This window comes from Urocitellus parryii, chromosome 4 (assembly GCF_045843805.1).
Source record: "Urocitellus parryii isolate mUroPar1 chromosome 4, mUroPar1.hap1, whole genome shotgun sequence".
Taxonomy (NCBI): Eukaryota; Metazoa; Chordata; class Mammalia; order Rodentia; family Sciuridae; genus Urocitellus; species Urocitellus parryii.
Genome location: NC_135534.1, coordinates 42,577,290 through 42,598,079, shown reverse-complemented (window position 1 = coordinate 42,598,079; position 20,790 = coordinate 42,577,290). Strand labels below are relative to the sequence as shown.

At 36.7% G+C, this 20,790-nt stretch overlaps 1 protein-coding gene across 4 annotated transcripts in view; it reads left to right on the top strand.

Annotated features, from left to right (window-relative positions):
• Positions 1 to 20,790, top strand: part of Nell1 (neural EGFL like 1) — an 826,302-nt gene that overhangs the window by 793,404 nt on the left and 12,108 nt on the right. For all 4 annotated transcript variants that reach the window (XM_077797508.1, XM_077797507.1, XM_077797506.1 and 1 more), the window contains one exon: positions 19,078 to 19,271. In XM_077797508.1, the coding sequence (XP_077653634.1) occupies positions 19,078 to 19,271 (194 nt within the window). The remainder of the gene's footprint in view (positions 1 to 19,077; positions 19,272 to 20,790) is intronic.

The following is a 20,790-nucleotide window of genomic DNA, read 5'->3' as shown; positions in this document are numbered from 1 at the left end:
AACTAATGAACCTTACGCTGAATTTGTAGATAGGCTTATTCAAACAGCTTCCAGAATTCTGGGGGATACAGAACAAGCAATGCTGCAGTTTGGCTGGGCAAAAAATCACAAGCCACTCACAACCTTGTAGATTCAAACAGCAATTCTTTATTCCCGAACTCACACCGGCACTCTACACGCATGTTCTGGGAAAAATCCACTACCCCCACTGGGCTCTGCATCCCAAATACCCTCTGAATCCCGGGAGAACTCAACGGGAACTCAAGGAGCAGGCAGGCGCCTGAGGCAGCAGGATACACCCTATTCCCAGCAGGGTCCACCTTAAACCTGGAACCACCCTAAACCCAAGGAGTGGGATACTCCCTATTCCCAGCACGATACACCCTAAACCTGGACCCACCCTAATCCAGCAGGATCCTCCCTAAACCCTGATCCACCCTGGTCCTTGAGCAGGGTCACCTTACTCAAACAAGCCCATTTCCACAATGGAGAGTCCTCCCTCTAAGCAACATGGAGTAGGCTGACAAGGAAATTGCCATGCGTCATTCTTACTTAGCTATGGCTTTCAGCAACCTGTAAGCCCAGTGACTCAGGAAGCTGAAACAGGAGTATTGCAAGTTCAAGGCAAGCCTCAGCAACTTAGCAAGACACTCAGCAACTTAAGGAGACCCTATCTCAAAGTAAAAAAGTAAAATGTGCTGGTTATGTAGCTCAGTGGTAAAGCATCCCTGGGTTAGTTCTCCTGTTACACGCCCCCTCCAAAAAAAAAAAAAAATCTCTCAACTCAGCCACTTTCCAGTTGAGCAGCATTTGACAAGGTATTTAACATCTCTTAGTTTTATTAGTCTTCAATGATTAAAATAATACTTGCAGTAGATTGTTTTCAATATAAGTGTTCTTAGATACAAATATCCTGATACATAGTAGATACAATTTGTTAACATTTAGTATCTCTAACCTACCAAATGAAAACAATAGTAATACTAATATGAGATCATTTATTGAGATCTTACTTTGGCTGAGCAATTTACAAAAGTGCCAATCTCCCAAGTAGCTGTGGAGTATTTGTGAAGATTAAATGAGCTAGCATAGGAGAAAAGCGCTTGGTACTTATGTTTTAAGTGCTCAATAAATGTTAATCATGATCATTAACTGGGCACCAATACTGTATCAGTCACTAGGCTGGGCAATTACATGTGTTGTTAAATTTAGTATCACAACCACCAGAGGAGGAAAGCTCTCTTACTATCATCATTTTTTAAGGTGGGGAAAATAAAAACCCAAAGATTAAGATAAATCATCCCAATTTACATAGCTGATAAATGGTTCACAGCAGCTATGATCCAGGAGTGTTTTATCCTATACCTTCCATCCTTAATATGTCAGTGCTATAATGCTTTCTGGAAGGAAGGGGACCCTGAGCCCACAGGTAGAGGAAATGTTTGCCAGAGCAGTAGCTGATTGGCAATTGGACAAGGCAGAGGAAACAAGAGAAAATGAGTGAGGTCCAGAAGGAGAGTTGCAATCATCTATCTGAAACATGAGCATTGGGGACTTAGTTTACCCAGTAGATTATGTTTTGGGGCCTTTTTGCTGGGACATGGGTGGAATGACAAGATGACACATTCTTGACAATTAGTCTGATAGCACCTCAGCCCTGATTACAATATCACCTGGATGTCCACTGATGTCATTACTTTCTCTTCACTTCTGATGATGTGAATACAGAGTAAAAAAGGAATAGGTATGGGACAGAGTAAAAAAGAGGTGGTAGATAGATTTTTAACTAATATCTATTTTTTTATTCATGTATTGATCCTTCACATTTTATAGATAATTAGTTGAGCATATATAGAGAATGTATATGCAATTAATTATTATAAAATTAAATTGAAGATAAATTATTTGAAAAATAAGGAAATAAACTAGCCATGAGAGGTAACCAAAAATGTTTATGACTATATGGCAGCCAGATGAGGATTAATTAAAAATTATTCTAATGTGAAAGAAGGTTGCACAGGACCAAAAGACTCTTTTTCCTTTGTTTCAGGGAACAGATATGCTAGGGTGGAGAAAGAATCTTTGTGAATCAGATTATTTCAAACTAAGATAGTTTAAGAGGCAGAGGCACAGATGCCAATCTTGGAACACTGATGTATTTTTCTCTTTGTCAAACAATAAGACCCACCCAGGAATAAAGTATTCTTGGTTAAACAGAATCCCCTCACCTTCTTTGATAATATTTAGTGGAATATTATTGGATTTTAAATTTATATCTGTTTCCAAAGAGCTTTAGATTTGATTTTTTATCCAAGTAATAAATTCCTCATAGTTGAAGGGGCTTCCCAAAGGCAGATGCTACCAGATCCTGAAACTGTTTAAATAGCTTTGTACATTTAACTTGAATCACCATGAAGGGTATGGGGGTGTGTGTTTTGAATCAAGACTTTAGTTGCATGGCACAAAATTGTCAAATGTCATTAATAGGTTCAGATAGACAGAAAGATGACCTGTGTATTGAATGAATATGGAAAGGGACCAGTGTCATCAGTTCATGGGATGGAGAGTTTAAGAGTATTTTCCGGGCTGCAGATGTGGCTCAAGCAGTAGCGCGCTCTCCTGGCATGTGTGCAGCCTGGATTCGATCCTCAGCACCACATACAAACAAAGATGTTGTGTCCGTCGAAAAACTAAAAAATAAATATTAAAAAAATTGACTCTCTCTCTCTCTCTCTCTCTCTCTCTCTCTCTCTGAAAAAAAAAGAGTATTTTCCAACATTGAATGGAAGTGATTCACTGTACCCCAGAAAAGGCCTTACAGTGGGCACAGAGTTGCGTATAACCAATTAGTTAAGAAGTGGGTCCCTGAGGCCCTCCGGAAGTTTGCTCTCTTTCAAGTCCAGTCAGATGTAGGTAAGCCTGGACTTGTTCAGTATGAAGGACAGACTATATTTTGGAGACTTCTCTGGGAAGACAATTGCACTTCCTCATTTTTGTGATAGATACTTCACCCAATGATGTGGAAACAGATGCATGAGTCCTATATGTGGTTTTCCACTTGAACTTTGGAACCAGATGTTCCTGTGAGTTATTTTAGCAAGACCTCAGGCTAATTACTGTGTCTATCCCTTGAGCCAACCACAACCCTGTTGAGTGCATTTCCAATGACAGTCTCCCTTTGTTTAAACTCTTTCTTCCTATAAGCAGTGATTAGCCAGGGATCAGAAAAACAAGACAGCATAGTATAAGGGGAGCCAGGGACCTCAACTGTAGCCTAGGTGAAGATCATATGGATAATAATTAAAGCAAAGGATAATTAGAAAACTACTAAAAATTCTTCATGAATATTGGGTTAATTCTATAAATTTTATATCCATAAAAATTAGTCCAAAGTAGTCTTAGCATTAAGGTAGGTGGTATGGAAGATGCAGAAAATTTATTGCTTAGGGAGTACTCCAAGTTGAAACTACAAGTTGAAATTAGAAATCAACATAAATGAAACAACCAATAGCTTTCTGATATAGGTCATAAATAACTGCAAATAACAATAAAATACAGAGGTAAGAATTTGACAGAATTAAAGAGCAGTCATACCAGACCGTATGTGAACCATTGGACTTTAAGGATGGAAAGGTTTAGATATTTCATGAGTATAATAATACAAATAAGTATTAATAATATCTAAGTTTAAGTCATTGTTTTATGTTCTGGGTACTTTTAAGAGCTTTATATTTCTTGTTATCCTCAAAACAATTCTCTAAGGGGGCAAACTTTATAATCTCCATTTAATAAATACAGAAAATGAGCCTTTGCTAATGCATCATGAATGTCCCAAATTTATTTGGCCTTAAAAACCTTATCTCTTGAGACAATTTTTGGATTTGGCACTATGTAGAAATGTACTAATTGAAAACTCAGTAATTAATATACCCTACTCTAGGAATTTCTAGAAAGCCTTATTTGTTCAGTGCCATTGAATAATGAGCTGCTTCTGAAGAGGTTTCTTTTCTGTTTTGCAGCAAACTACAAACATATATCCAGCATACTACTTTTCCCTATATATTACATGTTTTAATATTATTTTCACCTTTTTTATGAGGAAATAATTTTAATCCAAGTCTATTTTTTTCTGTTTCTTTTGTAATATGGTCATTAAAATATAAATAACTCAATTATTACATATTGAGTGATGTTGTAGTGGCTTATTGGGATATAACTGACTTGTCCCTAAGCTAAATGGTCCCAGTCATAATATTTTTGACAAACATATTTTTCTTTTGCGTGGATATTTTGTCTCCTTTCCATATTATCAGGCTAATCTCTTCTTTTATATTGAAAAATTTTCTCTCCTTTCCAGTATAGTAAAATGAGACTTGATAATGTTCTGTCTCAGATTACAACCTGTCAGAAGCAGCCCCTAGGATCCAGATGCAAATTTAGATATAAAAGGAATGTGTGATGCAATATTTCAGAGGCTCCAGTTGATAATTTTGCATTGTGTTATAGGCCCAGTGGGAATTCAGAGACAAGGAAGAACTGGAGGGGGGGGGCTTTGAGGAAGGCTTTATTGGAGAGGGGGAACCTGCACTGACCATGCAGGAGAATAAGAGTTGGATAATACACAGGAACGAGACTGATAGTTTTCCCCAAAAATGTGCTTTGCTATGTGGATATGCTTTTCTTTAGATCTTGTTTCTCACGATGAATGAGGAATTTTTAGAAAACAAGCAACAATAGACACACTTTTTTATTTTTATTTTTATTTTGCCATAGGATCTTGAAGTTTATATCATGCAACTCTTATTTATAAGCCTTTAAAGTTAGACTCATTGTGACTTTTTATTGTACTTTTTTATTGCTGCATATTAATTATACAGGATAGTGAATTTCATTGTGGCATATTTGTGCATGCATATAACATAATTTGGTCAATGTTACTCCCCAGTATCTCCCTTTACACCCTCCCTTCCTCTTCTCCTCCCTCAATTCTAATTGTCTGTCTTCTATTTTCATGAAATCTCTCTCTCTCTCTCTCTCTCTCATTCTCATTTCGTCCCTCTACCTCTACCATGAGGGAAAACACACAACACTTATCTTCCTGAGTCAGGGTTGTTTCCCTTAACACTGTGCCCTCCAACTCCATCTATTTTTCTGAAAATGGCATAATTTCATTATTCTTTATGCCTGAATAAAATTCCATTATGTACATATACCAAACTTTCTTTATCCATCTCCATTGACATACACCTAGGTTAATTCCATAATGTCACTTTTGTGAATTGTGCTGCTATAAATATGGGAATGAATGACTCTCTAAAGTTTGCTGACTTTATTTCTTTGGGATTAATACCTAGGAGTGGTACAGCTAGATAAGATGTTGTTCCATTAGTTTTTTTGAGAAACATCCATGCTAATTTTTAGAGCAGCTCTATTCATCTATATTCCCACAAACAGTGTGTAAGAGTTTCTTTCCCCCCTCATCCTGGCAAGCATGTATTGTTATTTGTATTCTTGATGATTGCCATTCTGACTGGAGTATGATGGAATCTCATTGTAAATTTAATTTTCATTTCCCTGACAGCTAAATATGTTGAACATTTTTTCCATTTAATTGTTGGCCATTTGTACTTTTTTCTTCTGAGAAGTGCCCATTTAATTCATTTGCCAATTTATTGGTGTGTGTGTGTGTGTGTGTGTGTGTGTGTGTGTGTGTGTTGAGTACTTTATGTATTATGGATATTAATCCTCTATTGAGAAAAAAATAGCTGGCAAAGATTTTCTTTCCTCCTGTCATCTTATTCTTTATGCGGTTAATTATTTCCTTTGTTCTCCAGAAGCTTTTTCATTTAATGCCACACTTTTAAATGGCTCCTTTTCCCTTCTTCTGTCTACAGTGTGACAATGGAATAAGTGGGCATTTCTAAGAAATATGGCTTCTTAAAATCATCTTATTTCCTGTGAATACAGTGCTCCATGTAGCTTAGGGCCTTGGTTCTAGGACTGTGAGGCTTAAATAAGTACTACCTAATTTTTACCAGAGAACTTGCTAGAAAGACATATTTTCTATTTGACTGCAGACCTACTGAATCTTCCACTGGGGGCAGGGACAGGACCCAGTGATTAGTGTTTTAATGAGCCCCCTTTGGTTAATTCTGATGTTTATGCAGGTCTGAAAAACCACTGCCTCAGAGGTTTTATTGAAATCCTTGGAAGTACCTATGAACGCTCTGAAACCAGTGTGTTTGTGTGCCTCCATCCTTTGGGGGAAGTGGAATGCTATCTTTTCCTGGGATCTTAGAATGATACTGACCCTCAGCAACATAAGAACCACTATTAAAATAACAAGATCCAGCCTGGATCTTCCCGGTCGCCATTGTGATTTAACTTCTCAGCACTTTCTGCCTGGGGACTTAGAATTCAGTCTCCAGTGTATTCACTGGCCTTCTTCTCTCAATTTCTGAGTTGTTCCTTGGTATTGAAATCCATGTAGTTGTCAGCTTCCTGCCTCTTGAGGCTCAGTTTGAGCAATTGTTTCATTATAGAAATTTCTGGCTTGGATGTATTAGAGACAAAGATCCTGTCTAAGCTGCTATTCAGAGATCAGCATCTACAACTTCTTCGAGATGAATATTGAATTGTTTGTTTTAGTCTGAGGTTACTCATGCTGCTGTGAGATATTTACCTGTGGGTTTATGAGCAGAGAATTTTAAACTGTAGTACTCAAATCAAATAAACTGCTGCTGGCATAAATCACCAATCTACTCAACGTGCATTTATTGAGTGAGCCTGGTCTGTGCAGATTCCCATGCTAAGTCTTAGGCATATGGAGAGGAATAAGACAGAGTCTTTGCAGACTGGAAGAGGGAGAAAGTAGGTGGGCAGAGGTTGGGAAGATTATGTCATGGTTCAGCTAGACACATAACAGATAAAATAGGAGGCTCTGAGGAAATGTGGCTGGCTCTTGGCTTTGGGGCATTTGGGGGTGGTAATGTATACAGGAATCTTTTACAGACAATGTGTTTTCACTGGAACAATAAAAAGAATGAGAAGGAATGTTTCCAGGCAAAATACACATTAAGAGAAATATTGCCGAGAGTGACTGCTGTCTGACTGTAGATGAACTCACAAAAGGGATCTAATTGTGTTCAAACACAGTTGTTGTGATCTGTCTGATAAGATGTCCAATGTAGAAAAAGGATCTGGTGTACAGATTTGTTAAAGGTGGGGAATGATGGGTTCAGAGATAGAAATGGAGGCCAGATTATGAAGGCTATTGTGTTCCAAGCTGAGTTTTTATTGCTATTTTATATGTGTTTCTCAGTGTTGTAAAAATATTTGTGTGAAAATTTTATATAAAAAGCTGTTTTAATATAAAACATAGCTCTAACAATATAGAAGTACTTCCCACAAAATTTCAGAGTGTTTCAGTGTGGCTTTCTGCACCTGGGCCATTTCACTGCTACTTTTCCTTTTGCTTACAATGTCTTTCTTATGAAAAAAATAAAGCGCTCAGATGCAGTCACCTATTGAACATGGTCATTATCCTACTAAGTGTTAGATTTTGTACTAGGATTACAACAACCACCATTCAAGTTTAGTATGAGTTCCCACTTTATAGGTAAATGGTATAACAGAGTGGTCTGAATTTTCTCATTGCCACATAATAATAATTTCCCAGCTGAGAACTTAGGAAAATGACTTACTAAATCAATTTGCCTAGGGATATACATGAGTAAGGTATGTATTCAAATATAAGTTTCTACCAATTCCTCGAGATATAATCTTGGAAAATCTGAACTGGTTCATTTTTCTGCTAAAAAGTAATGTGAAGATAAAAGTGATATGATCAGAATATCAATCTAGCTGCTCTTTGAAGAAGAGACCTAGGCAGAGAAAACAGTAAGATATTATTTTAATGGTCCTGGTAGGACAAATGTTCAAGAATGAGTTAAATATCTTTATGGGATAAATGGTGAGGATTTTATCTGCTGAATTAATTGTAATGTTTTTAGGATAGGAACCTTGACTTCATCATTTAATTACTGCCTTTTATATATATATATTAATTACCAGTTAATATTTAGAGAATCGGTGTGTTGGGAGAAGTGTTGGAGATTTACCTTTTGTTCTTTGCATAATGTTCTTGTATTTGCTTTCTACAGAAGTAGGAACTAGACATTGTGCCATGAGATGGGATAAGCCTGACTTGAAATTGGCACATTGACCTTTGTGTTCGGTATCAGGAACTTACTAGTTACATGGGCCTCAGCTGCAGGTGAGGCAATACAGGGCCTCCCCCTGTATTACCTATTCTTATACCTGTTTTACTGGAGTCCGAGTAGAGCTGAAAATCTTGTGCTACATCCAAGAGTATATAAATCCAGGAGAGAAATCTTCCTAATAGTTTGAGGGAAAAATTATTTCTATGAATACAATCCAACTTAAATATTGACTAGAAGGCACACCTATTTTTAAAAAAGAAAACTTAAACTTCAATTGAATTTTATACTCATGCTATTCCCCTTAAGTGTGTCTAGGATTCCTAGAAGTGAGAATTGCCTCTTTTCTACCATGGAGATTACCTTGGTAGAAGTGTTTGAGAAGCAATGATTATTTAATTGACCCTCAGTTTAGTTGTGTGTTAAGTGAAGATGATGGTGATGTTGACATCCTAAGTTTTTTGGAAGGAAAAACTAGGATGACTTTTAAAGTATTTTGAAAATTCTATTTAGTATTATGAGTTTAGTAAATTATTGTTATACATAATAAAAAGAGAAATCTCTACTTCATAAAGATGTGTTAATTTTTAACTCAATAAAAGTACCTGGTATAGGCAGGATATCAAACTACCTGCAAATCCTGCCCTCCCCCCCGCCCCCGTGATACAACCTTGCATTGTAAGAATAGGAATTTTGTCAGTTTTATTTGTTATCATATCTCTGGTGCCTACAAGTAGTGTTTGGCATATCATATATGCTCAATAAATATTGACTGACAAATGAATTAACTCAGAAACTCTCAGAGTATTTGGTTTTGTTACTAATGGAGACACTGTCCTCTATCCACAACTTACCCTGATGAGCTGGGCTGGACCTTATGTGAAAGGCAAGATTCCTTTTGTTTATATGCTAGCAGCCTGAGTGGAATTAAAGATGCTGGCAGTAGTAAAGATAAACAAAGTGATATTGAAGATAAACAGAGCTGGACACTAGTTAGAGTGGTATGAGCGTATTTTAATTAGTAATAAAGGACTGCAATCGTGAAGAGGGCACTGTGTAAACTTCAGAGTGTGCAGAAGGTGACTGAATGATTTAAAGAGAGAATAAGAGAGTAGGAAGGAGTCAGGGAAGTGGAATTTGCAAAAAAAAAAAAAAACTGGAAGAAGGAGGGCATTAAATCCTATTTGGGTTTGTTAATTGGCATCTATAGAAGCTGGACTCCTACTTCCTCAAAGACAATGAGATACAAGATGTTGGCTAGAACAAACAATAAATTCTCATGGTCTTGAGTTTTCCCAGGCAGATATTTAAGGGATTTGGAGTTGTCATCTTAGGGATGTGGCCTTGAGCTGTTAGAATTAGTCTAATATTTGTTCAAATCTTTTTTTTTTTTTTAATGGGGTTTTGTTGGGTCGGGTAGACAGAATCATTTATTTAAGTCTGCTTAGAGGGAGTCTGAAACATTATTTGGTCATGGATGGAATCTTTGTGGCTTTGTTTACTTTTCCTGTGAAACAAACTTGGTTTGGGCCCATATGTTTTTACCTTTCCTTACGGTCACAAACACAGAAAAAGATGTTCAAAATAAAGAGAACTTGTCTCCCACAAGTCCAGAGCAGAGTGGGCTCAAGTGTCCTATTCTGGGCATCTTTTTTTTTTCCTTTTCCCCTGCAGAATCTTTCTAGATCTTCCCAGAAGCAGATATCTTCAAGACCCCTTTCAAAATACTAGGCAGCCCAAGCTGTTTTGACCAAATTGGTTGGCTAGAGTTCTACAGGAAAAGAGATACGAATAGAGGTAACAGATCTAAGAGATGAAATATTCTCTAAGGAAAGACAACAGGAGATAGCTTCTTAGTCTTCTCAGCAGACAGTGCCCCTCTTGGCATGGCTGTCTGAATTATTGTCCTTGATCAATGCCCTAAATGTTCCACTAGGGTAAAGTTTAGGGGAGAGTCCTGACTAACTCCAAGAAGCTAGGGACCACAAGAAGCAGAGTGGTAAAAGGAGACAGCTAGGCGTGGAAGTGGTGAATTTCAGCTGCTGTCATCTAAATCTGTTATTTAGATTGAGACCTGGTGTTAGAATTGCACCACTGACAATGTTTTCTGCCCTTTGCCTTCTGTGTATATTGCAGGACTTTTCTTGTAGTAAATAAAATTACTTAGTAGCCTCTTTGAGACCTTTTCAATGGCACATAAGGGAGAAGAAATAATTTCTCCTCTGACAACTTGCTTGAAAGAATGATTTGTCAAAGTAAGGAAGCTGGCTTTGGATTTCATCCTGGCTGGGTTCCCCCATGCATATCTGTTACCAAAGATTACCTTGTCAAAGCTTCAAGTGGACAGGAAAACAATACTTCTCCTTTTTTATTTAGCACTTGATTGCAAATACTCAGTAAGGGACATCAGAGATAGTTCAATAAATATTGAATATCCAAGAAAACTGTTTAATTCTAACAAATTTTCATTTTTATTTTTTTTGTCCAAAGCTTTTGTCCAAGTGCAGCTTTTCTAGAAGCTTTACTTCTATCTTGTTCTTCATCTATCACTCTACTCATGTTCTAACCCTGAATTACAAGCTGAGCCCTACAGAGGTGAAAAGTAATCATACGAAGTTGGAAAAGGACAAGATCTTAGGAAATCTTTAATGCAACTCCTATATTTGCCAGAAAGAAAACAGGCCACCAAAGAAAGGCAAGGGCTCCTTTCTATCATAACTCAGAAAAATTCAAATTTATCAAAAGTTTATACATTTCTTAGTAGGTGAAAGACACTAGAAAAGCTACTATGACAGACACAAGGAGAAATAAGACCAGAATTTTACAAATCTGAAAAGATAAAGAAGATAGAAAAGAATATTCAGAGCTAAGTGTACACAGTGACATAAAGGAGATATAAGCAATGTAAAGTCAAGGTGCAGAAAGGAGTAATTCTTTCCAGCAAAGAATGAAATTTTGTTAAAGAGACTAAACAAAATAGCGACTGTAATAGTAGAACACGCATGGCCAGGTATTAGGCATTCAGTAGACTGCAGCTATAATACATCTCACCTTTCTACTCATAAGCAGATATATAAAACATATAAATCTAAGGTGGTTGTCATCAATACTTGAAGCTTCTGTGCACAGTAAAATTCTCTTTAGGTAGCAAGTATTTCAATATTTATAGATTTTCTATTTATCCTCTCCACTGGTCAGAATTGTATTGATTTTAAGCAGATTTAATCACTAGGTACAGAAGTATGATTTTTTACAGCAGAAAGTAAACCAAGGTGGTTAATTTAGAAGGCTTCTTCACCCTCATTCTGCTCTTGTTTTCCTACCTGGAAGGAACTGTTTTCTCCTTCTGCAGTAAAAACACGCAAATTTGTGTGTCCTGTAAATAAAATATAGTCAGTGACCAAGGCAAGTTTATGGAGTGTTAGAAAATTAAGTCCTTTCAACATCATTCTTTTAACCTTATGTTATAGCTTGGATATGAGGTATTCCCCCCCACCCCACCAAAAAATAATCTCATTAGTTAGACAATGCACAAATATTCAGAGGTGAAATGATTCGATTATGATTAACTTCACCAGTGGATTAATTCATTGAATGGAATAATAATTTTAATGGAGTACTGAGTGGTAACTGTAGGTAGATGCAGCATGGCTAGAGAAAATAGGTCTCCAGGAACATGCCATTGGGGATTATACCTTGTCTCTGATCCCTTGCTCCCAAATGTCATGAGCTCACCTTTCCACCACAATGTTCTACCTCATCTTAGACCCCAAAGCTGGCCAACCATGAACAGCAACTGTGAACCCAAAATAACCTTTTACTCTTCTAACTTGTTCTCGTTAGGTATTTTGGTCACAGAAACAAAAAGCTGATTGACATACTTTAACATCCGATTTATAGATTAAATCTCAGAGAACTTTTAGTATTAATATTTCTAGATTTTGATGGCCAATGTGCTGGTCAAAACCATGTGAATTTGTATGAGAATTCATAATTTATATGGAAATTCTTGGCAAACAGATGGTGGTATGGGCTGGCTGCATAATAAGAAATCAGAATTGGGGTTCAGGTTTGAGTTATCCTCGAGATGAGAGAGTGGAGTTCATGGGAAAAAACATATAGAAAAGTGAGAGTGGAAGAAAAAAAATAGAAACAATAGGAAAAGCAATAATAATGGCAGTTAAAGCTAATCTTTTTTTTGAAGAATTATTGTATAATACCTTTGTATTGTATCTGTCCAAATTACCAAATTAAAAAGAATGTATGTGTGTGTGTGTGTGTGTGTGTGTACATACCTACAAGTTTATTTAATTTTGGTCATGCTAGGGATTGAAGCTATGGCCTTTTGCACACAAGGCAAGCAATTTCCTATTAAGCTTCAACCCCTGCCCATGAAGTATATTTTTATCTACATTTTTCAAATGATGAAACTAAAGGTCAGAGATATTAGGCAGATTTTCCAAAGATATAAAGCTAATACATTTCAGATTTTGGACCAAAACATAGTTGATTTACATGTCCCTGTGTGCCTGGAACTTTCTTGACTTTATTATTGAAAGTCACCTATCACAGAAACCACCTCAGTCACAGACTGGGGCTGTATGCCACATTAACCAGTGTCAACAGCTGCTGGATTCCAAAGCTTCAGCTTTTACTTGATGTGCAATACTGCTCAACTGAGGAGAAAAAGAAATAAAGGATTAAAGATGGAAACTTAGAAAATATTAATAGTCTAAAAATGGGAGATCTTAAATTCCATACTTATAGGAATATGTTGTTTTTTTCTCCATTTTATCTCCAGTCCTTAGTAGCATGTCTGATACAAAATATATGATCAATAAATATATGGAGATTTGGTAAAATTATTGATGACCACTAGTGACTAGGTGAATTAGAAGGTAAAAGGGTGAAAAGGAAATAGTATATCCCAGAACAGGGGAGGAGAGAGCTCTTAGATTGAGATAATCAGTAACAACGTTCGTTTTGTTATTTGTTAAGTAGGCAAGGGTGATAGTTGCATGAACTCTCGGTCATGAGAAACTTTAGAATGTAGGCTTTAACGACAGTGTCACATGGGAGCTTGCACATATTCAGGAGGAGTAGAGATGAATAAATGAACTCAGAGATGCTAGTTGTAGATACCAGGACATAAGATCTGGAGCCAGACCAGATGCAGAACCAGAGAGTCCAAAGAGTATCTTTCCTCCTTTATTTAAAAAGAGATTTGCTCAGTTAAAGGAGGAGATTCACTGCAGAACATCAAAACTGTATACTGAACAATAAGAGGAATGTCATAGTAAAGGGTGTCATTCTGACTCAAGAATGTTTGGGAGCTGTATTTGAAACTAAAGATTTAATTCTGTAGGCACATTGGAAACTCTTCCTATGTGATATATAACAGCATTTCAAAAAGATGAAGCTATACCTCACTTTTCTTTCATTCTTTGCTTTTTAAACTGAATCATATTCTATTAAAGTGAGATGATCTGAGCCCCTCAACATGCTGGCTAAACTCTTCTGATATGTCCTAAGTGTGTCAACCTTATTTACAATAGTCTGTGCTCTCAGAGAAATATCCTAAGTGTGGTATGACCAACACAGCAGAGTGAGGCTATGGATTCCTATTTTAGTCCTAAAAATTACTGTGCAGCTCAATATTTCTTAAGCCTTTTATTTTTCAAATAACATTACACTTAAGGTTTCTCTACTTGTTTATTTCACTTTGTTGATGCAGTGTATATACCTTTTCACATGTTTTTTTTTTTCTCTGCCATTTGAAAAACAGCAATACTGCTTTAGCTATTGGAAAGGCATCTGTGCTCCATGTTGTCTATCACTAATAAACCCCCAAGCTCTGTTCTCATTTCTGAGCCACTAATGTCTACTAATGATTTCAAGTCAGAATGCACACACAGCTGGATATTCAAACCCCAGGTTAAATTTTGTTTTCTGACACATCACCTGTTTTGAGTTTGAAAATAAGACTGTGCTGTGAAAGATATTCAAGAAAGAGGAATATGCAGTAATGAAAAAGTTCACTTCTTTGACCTAACTGCTACCAAACCCTTGGGGGAAAAATGTTTCCCTTTATCTCTGAAATCAACCTGTAGAAGTTTCAGTTCCTGAGGCAGGTATAACTACAGTTGTTATGTATGCTATTAAAACTTCTGCAAAGCCATTTTTCTTGAAGGGTAGGAAAATTGTTTGGGGCTAAGTTGGGGCTAGTTTGATTGCCTCTGATATAAACATCTCTGAATTATATTTTCTTACATGCACAAGTAACCTAAGAACCTCAAATCAACGAAGAAAGCAGATTGACTAGGCACAATAGACTTTTTTTTTTCAAAAGCAAAATTGAGTACAATAATAACAGCTTTCAGAAACTGTGAAAATGTCAATGCAAGGAAATTAGTTATAACACAAGCTACGCCATGGAATCTTATTGAAAAAAGTCTCATTTGAACATGGGACATTTAAGTACTGAATGTACAAGGATAAACACAAGGAACTCACAGGAAGCCATTATTTACAATACGGGAAAAAAAAAGCACATTGTAATGATTGTAGATTTGAGTGCAAAATATTTTGCCTGATTTTTGTTTCATTGCCTCTTTGTCATTGGGAGGCCTGTCTGATGATTTGGGTAAGTCAGTATGGGTGAATATCTTTGTGTTTGCTCAGCAGAGAACAACAGTTGCAATATGTAAATAGGGCGCCTCTTCCTTTTGGATGCCTTGGGATATGTATAATAGATTAAGTTGGCTTTGTGCAGAGCAAACAGGTCTGTATTACCAAGAATATGAATAATGTCAGTTTCCATAATTGCTAACATCTGGCTTTCCATAAATCTGTTAAATTGCATGGAAGCAGAATTAGATTTCTGTGTCATAAGTAAAGCAATTACTTGGAACTCCATAGGCAATATGGTCCTATATTCAACTGTGAAACTCTTTCATTCTGGAGAGGTGAAAGCAAATCCTGCTTTTGCACCCTATTTTTATTATGCATGCTAGGTACATTTGTCTTTATGCTCATTTTTTTTTTAATTTACAAGAGGAATACACTGCCAATATGTTTGCAACTTTGTAAATGCAAAATAACCAAATATTTGAAAAGCATATTATACTTTGCATTAATTGCTAACTTGGAGATTATTTCAGAGGAGATCATACAGTATAGATCCTTTTGTAGGCACTGGTAGTGGATTGGCTGAAATTGAATGTCCAGAATATTTTTGGAGTGATTTGTTAATGGGTTTTCATCTGCTCATATTCTCAAACATTTTACAGGAAAATGGAGTGCTTTTTTCTGGGGATGGGAGTTGTCTTCCTATCTCAGTGTATTACTATTTTGCTGTATTATGCTACTTTAAACTAGACCCAAAGAGCTTTCACAGATGAGAACTTAATAACAAAATGATTCCTCTAAAGAGTAGGCTTTTCTTATGCCTTGTGCTCATTGAATATTCTAAAGACCAGATTTCAGTACAGTGGGCCTTATAATAGTACTAATTTCCTGGATTTGGTTAATTCAGTTAAATGAATATACTGACCATCCACAGTATTTTATGTTGTTGTTGTTGTTGTTGTTGTTTTGTTATTATTGTGGCACTGGGAAGAGAAAGAGAAATGAAATGTAGTCCTTGCCCTCAATGATCTCACTGTCTATGGAGATGGACATATTAAATATGTAACTCTTTAGAGTTGACCCTTACTATGGAATTGTGTATAAAGTACATAGAAATCAAAGTTTATATTGGCTGTCTAGCAGAATGAGGGATGGGGATGGTTAATCTGTAAATCTGGCTTTTGAAGACTGTGTAGGATTGAAGCTAACAGAGTAAAGAAAGTACTTCTCAATTAACTTATTCATACCTCACCTTATTCTATAGAGATTATTAAAAAGTAGAGAAAATATATGTTCCAAGACACAAACACAGAAATGGAATGGTCTGTTTGTGATCTTCCATTGATATATATAAATACATACACACAGATGTGCAAAAATTACATGTTTATGGTATACAACATGATATTTTGAAATAAATATTTATTGTGAAATAGCAAATTTAAGTTAATTTATGCATTGCTTCATATACTTCCTTTTCATTGTGGGAACACAAATTGTACTCTCAGTAATTTTCAAGAATACATTACATTGTTAACCATTAACTGCAGTCACCATGTTGCACAATAGATCTTGAACTTATTTCGCCTAACTAAAAATTTGTATTTATTGCTTTTGAATAAAAGAAGGAAGGAAAGAAGATAACAATTGAAGTTTTCAGGGTTTACATGAAATGCTGATAGCTTGAATTGTCTATTATAAGCACTGGAGAAATTCTGAAAGGTGGTGAGCAGAGGAGTGACACAGACAGCCTGCTTTTTAACTGCCACTGTCCTATGGAAGATATTGAGATCAGTGGCTCTCACCTGGCTGAACAGAGCCCAGATATCTGGATCCTGCTTTATATCAATTAAATCTGTTCCTAGGGGTGGTAAGTTAGAGCATTGGTACTTATACAAGTCTACAAATATTTCCACTGTGCCTACAATCAAAAACCAGTATATTAGAATGACAACTGGCTGGAGGGTGAATTGAAGGCTAATGCTAAGTCTCTCAGTAATGAATATGAGGATTGTAACCAACAGCTTGAAGAAACCTGAATTTTATTATTTTATTTCCTACATAATGGCACATCTATTTCTCTCTCTATCCATTCATGCTTCTATCTATCTATAGATGTTCCTAGATATGCAAACTAGGTTATAAATATAATCATAGAAATATAAAGCTGCATATTTGTAATTAAGTTTCTTTCAGCAAAACTTAGGAGTAAGAATAATGGAAATGTGTGCATTTAGTGTTGTTACAAAATAGTATGTGCCTGAATGCTAAGCCATATTCTACCAACTGTTATTGAAATTGGAGTTCAAAAGAGGTTAGTGATTATTGCAAATTAGCGTCATATTAGCAGATGATTATCTGAGAAGGTGGGGCTTGAACTTGGTCTTTAATGTTTACCTTTATTAAATCAAGAAACCATGTAATTGACCTTATTATATTATCCATATTGTAATGTTCAAGAGACTGTGGATTGGGTAATATCATACACGTAGATGATAAAGGAGGATTAGATAGGCTAAATGATGTGTCCTAGGGCTTAGTCTTGTGATGTGTAAGGTGAATTGGACATGGTAAACACTGAATTAAAAGGAAGTGCTTGGTTTCAAACATGAGTCCCCTGATTTCTTCATTCAATGCTAATTTCAGTTGGGAAGAATTAGAATTGGAGAAGAATAATGAGGAGATGAGTGAGACAACTAGAAAGGAGCATCATATGTTAAGTGCATTCAAAATGGAATGGACATGACCAGTGACCCTGAGTGGGGAAGAGGAGAGGGGAGATGCCTGACTGTGGTTGATTTAGAATCCAGGCATCATAATTTGGGATCATTGCCATAGTCTTCAAAGATAGAATCACTGTTCATTAACTAGGCCCAGGATACAATCCCTGTTCTAATGTGTGCTAACTGTATGACCAGTTAACCTCTCTGTACCTCAGTTTGCCCTTGTGAAATGAGAATAACTATTTGTCTTATGATCTTATAGTATAACTCATGAAAAATAACTTTGAAAAGCTGTGGGACTATATATGCACATATAGTTTTATGTTATATGTGTGTATGTATAGACATATATGTATCGTAATTCTGGCAAAATTGATATTATGCCAGAAACGGCTCTGTGAACTTTTGTGGAACATACCACTACTGATTTTTTTTTTTAGGTTCTGTTCCATTATCCTTAACCACATGCTTATAACTTTACACATAATTGAAGATAAACTTTAGGATGTAGAATAAGTTATTGTTGTAATATTCTACCAGTCTACAGGTATCAAGTCCAGCAATTAGTATTTTATCAATAGTCACCTATGAGTACTTCTGTAACTTCAACGAGTAGAAGTTACTGGGTAATCTATTTTATCTCAAATGAAGGTAGACATTTCTTTTTTTTCTTAAGTCTTCAAAGGTGGAATCTTCTGCCTTGTGAGGTAATGTATTGACTGCTTGGAAGCAGTACAAGCCAGGGCTGGACAGGTATGTACGTGGCTGAGATGGTGTTAGGGTCACTCAAGCTTTAACGGTCAGAATGGACTGACTGGATTTATGTTTTCCTTCAACCTTTGGCTTTCAGTTAAAACAGCACCATATATACGTGTCTTTTATCAGCATCCACACCATGCCCTACTGTAGCTATGATATTTTTTTTAAGGGGAGCACAAGTACAGTTGGCCATTAGAATGAAAGCTTTTGATCAGATAAGATACCTGCTAAGAATTATTCCCACTTCTTTTAGCCTTGACTTCAGGATCTTGGGGCAATCTAATTGGGGCAGGTTGCCCTAATTGCTCACTTGTTCCTACTCAGTGGCTTATCTATGCACACATTTTCTAAAAGACTTAGGTCTCCATGGGGTGTATCTACAGCTAATGAATTAACAGTGTTTATGGCCACTGGATAGATGAGTTCTTGAACATATCCTAAAGGCAGTTCATAGCTGCTACTGGATATATTGGTAATTGGAATCAAGCGCCTGTAAGTTTGGGTCTCAGACCTGCCACTTCCTAACTGTATGACAGCAGAGGCGTAATTTAACTCTAAGAACCTCAGCTCTATTATTTGCAGAATAGGGACAAGAACAGATCCTTCCACAGGGAGCTGCTTTGCAGAGTAAATGAGATAACACATGTTACCCATCTAGCACAGGTAAATGCTCAATAATTGTAGCTAATGTTTTTGCACATTGTTGTTATTTTCTGAGATTCTCAAGTTCCATGGTTTATTTTTTGCAGACATTGATGAGTGTGCCTTAAGAACTCACACCTGTTGGAATGATTCTGCCTGCATTAACTTGGCGGGGGGCTTTGACTGCCTCTGTCCCTCTGGACCCTCCTGCTCTGGTGACTGCCCCCATGAGGGAGGGCTGAAGCACAATGGACAGGTGTGGACCCTGAAAGAAGACAGGTGTTCTGTCTGTTCCTGCAAGGTGAGGCTGATGTGCTGTCGCAGAATTGTCATTGTTCTCTACCTTCCCCTTCACCTCTGCCTCCTCACAGCTCTCCCACTGGCTGTTGACCTGTGGCTCTCCTGTGGCTCCTGAAAAGGCTTCTCCTGTTCTAATCCACAATGCAACTAATGAGGATGCTGAAGGGCAGGCAAATCTCCCGTGAATTGATTGGTCTCTTGGTGAAAAGTGAGGTGTGGAGTTGACAAGAGACTGCACAAAGGGGTAGCAGGGGGCAGGGAAGTCAATGTTGATCCTCCACTGAGAGCCTGCAGGCCCTTTAAGGTTGTTGGGTGAGAGGTTTAATGAGCACTCCACCTACACTTACAGAAACTTGCTGATTAAAACAACTCTTTGTCTGCAACCATCTCCTGTGTGAACCTGCTCATTTTTGTGGTAACATCAGTCAAAATTCAAGGCTCACAGACTTGCCGCCTCGTGGTCAGAGACAGGTGGACTTCCATTCCAAACACATTATAGTGATAGTGCCTGGCCCCTTAGTAATTGATGTCTTCTTTATAATTTTCAGTGCTGGACTATTTATTACAGTAAGTTGTTTGGAAGGGAGTTTTAATGCTTATGAAAATAAAATTCTGTCATCATGTGGTTTTTACTTTATGCTTTGCAAAATGGGCCTATTAAAGTGTTTGACTTTCTTGTGCTTTACTTCTTCTTTGTGAATCGCACATATTTATTTTCCTTTGTTATTGTACTACTGTAGTTCTTGCTTGTATTTCTGTGCCTATTCGGATGAGACTTGGGCTTAATTAATCTTGGGCTTTATGGGCATGGTAACCAAGAGAAATTACTTGCTTAGTTGCCTCTTTAAAAGTTAGGTCTACTGTAAATTCTTACTCTACTCCCTAGACACAGAGCTAGAATGAGCCTTAAGAATCTATCCTTCTACATTTAAGTCTGTCACACCTCAACAGACCTGAGGTAGCCTATGTAGTAGAGCTATATTACCAGGTCTGTACCCTATAACATTTGTTCCCCCCTCTTAAAATTACACTTCATTCTACACACAAAAATTTTTTCCCACAATTTATTGAGCACATGCTATACTTCAAGAATCCTATAGTTATAAAAATAGCATCCTGTTTTAGTCTTTTAGCACAACTTTGAAAGATGAAGAAACAGTCTCTAGGGAGTCAAGTAATTGTCGTAAATATGGAATATTTATATAAGAACCTGCGTTCCCCTGGCATACCCCAACATTGATAGTTTCTTCCATATTGTCAGATGTCTGTAACATTCTATAATGATACTCACTACTATCTTTTAAATTAAATAGGCAATCTGTCAATCCAATCTATTTGAACTAAAATTGTCAATTCAGCATTATCTTAGCAACTGTTGGGACATTCTTTCAAAAATGTTTTAGTTATTTAGTATAATATTTAGTAATGCAGTGCTGACTCAAAGGACAAAGGATTTCAAGAGGAAGAAAAGCACTTTATGGATTAATATAGTGGTGAAGGGTAAATGGAAGAAGTTAGCA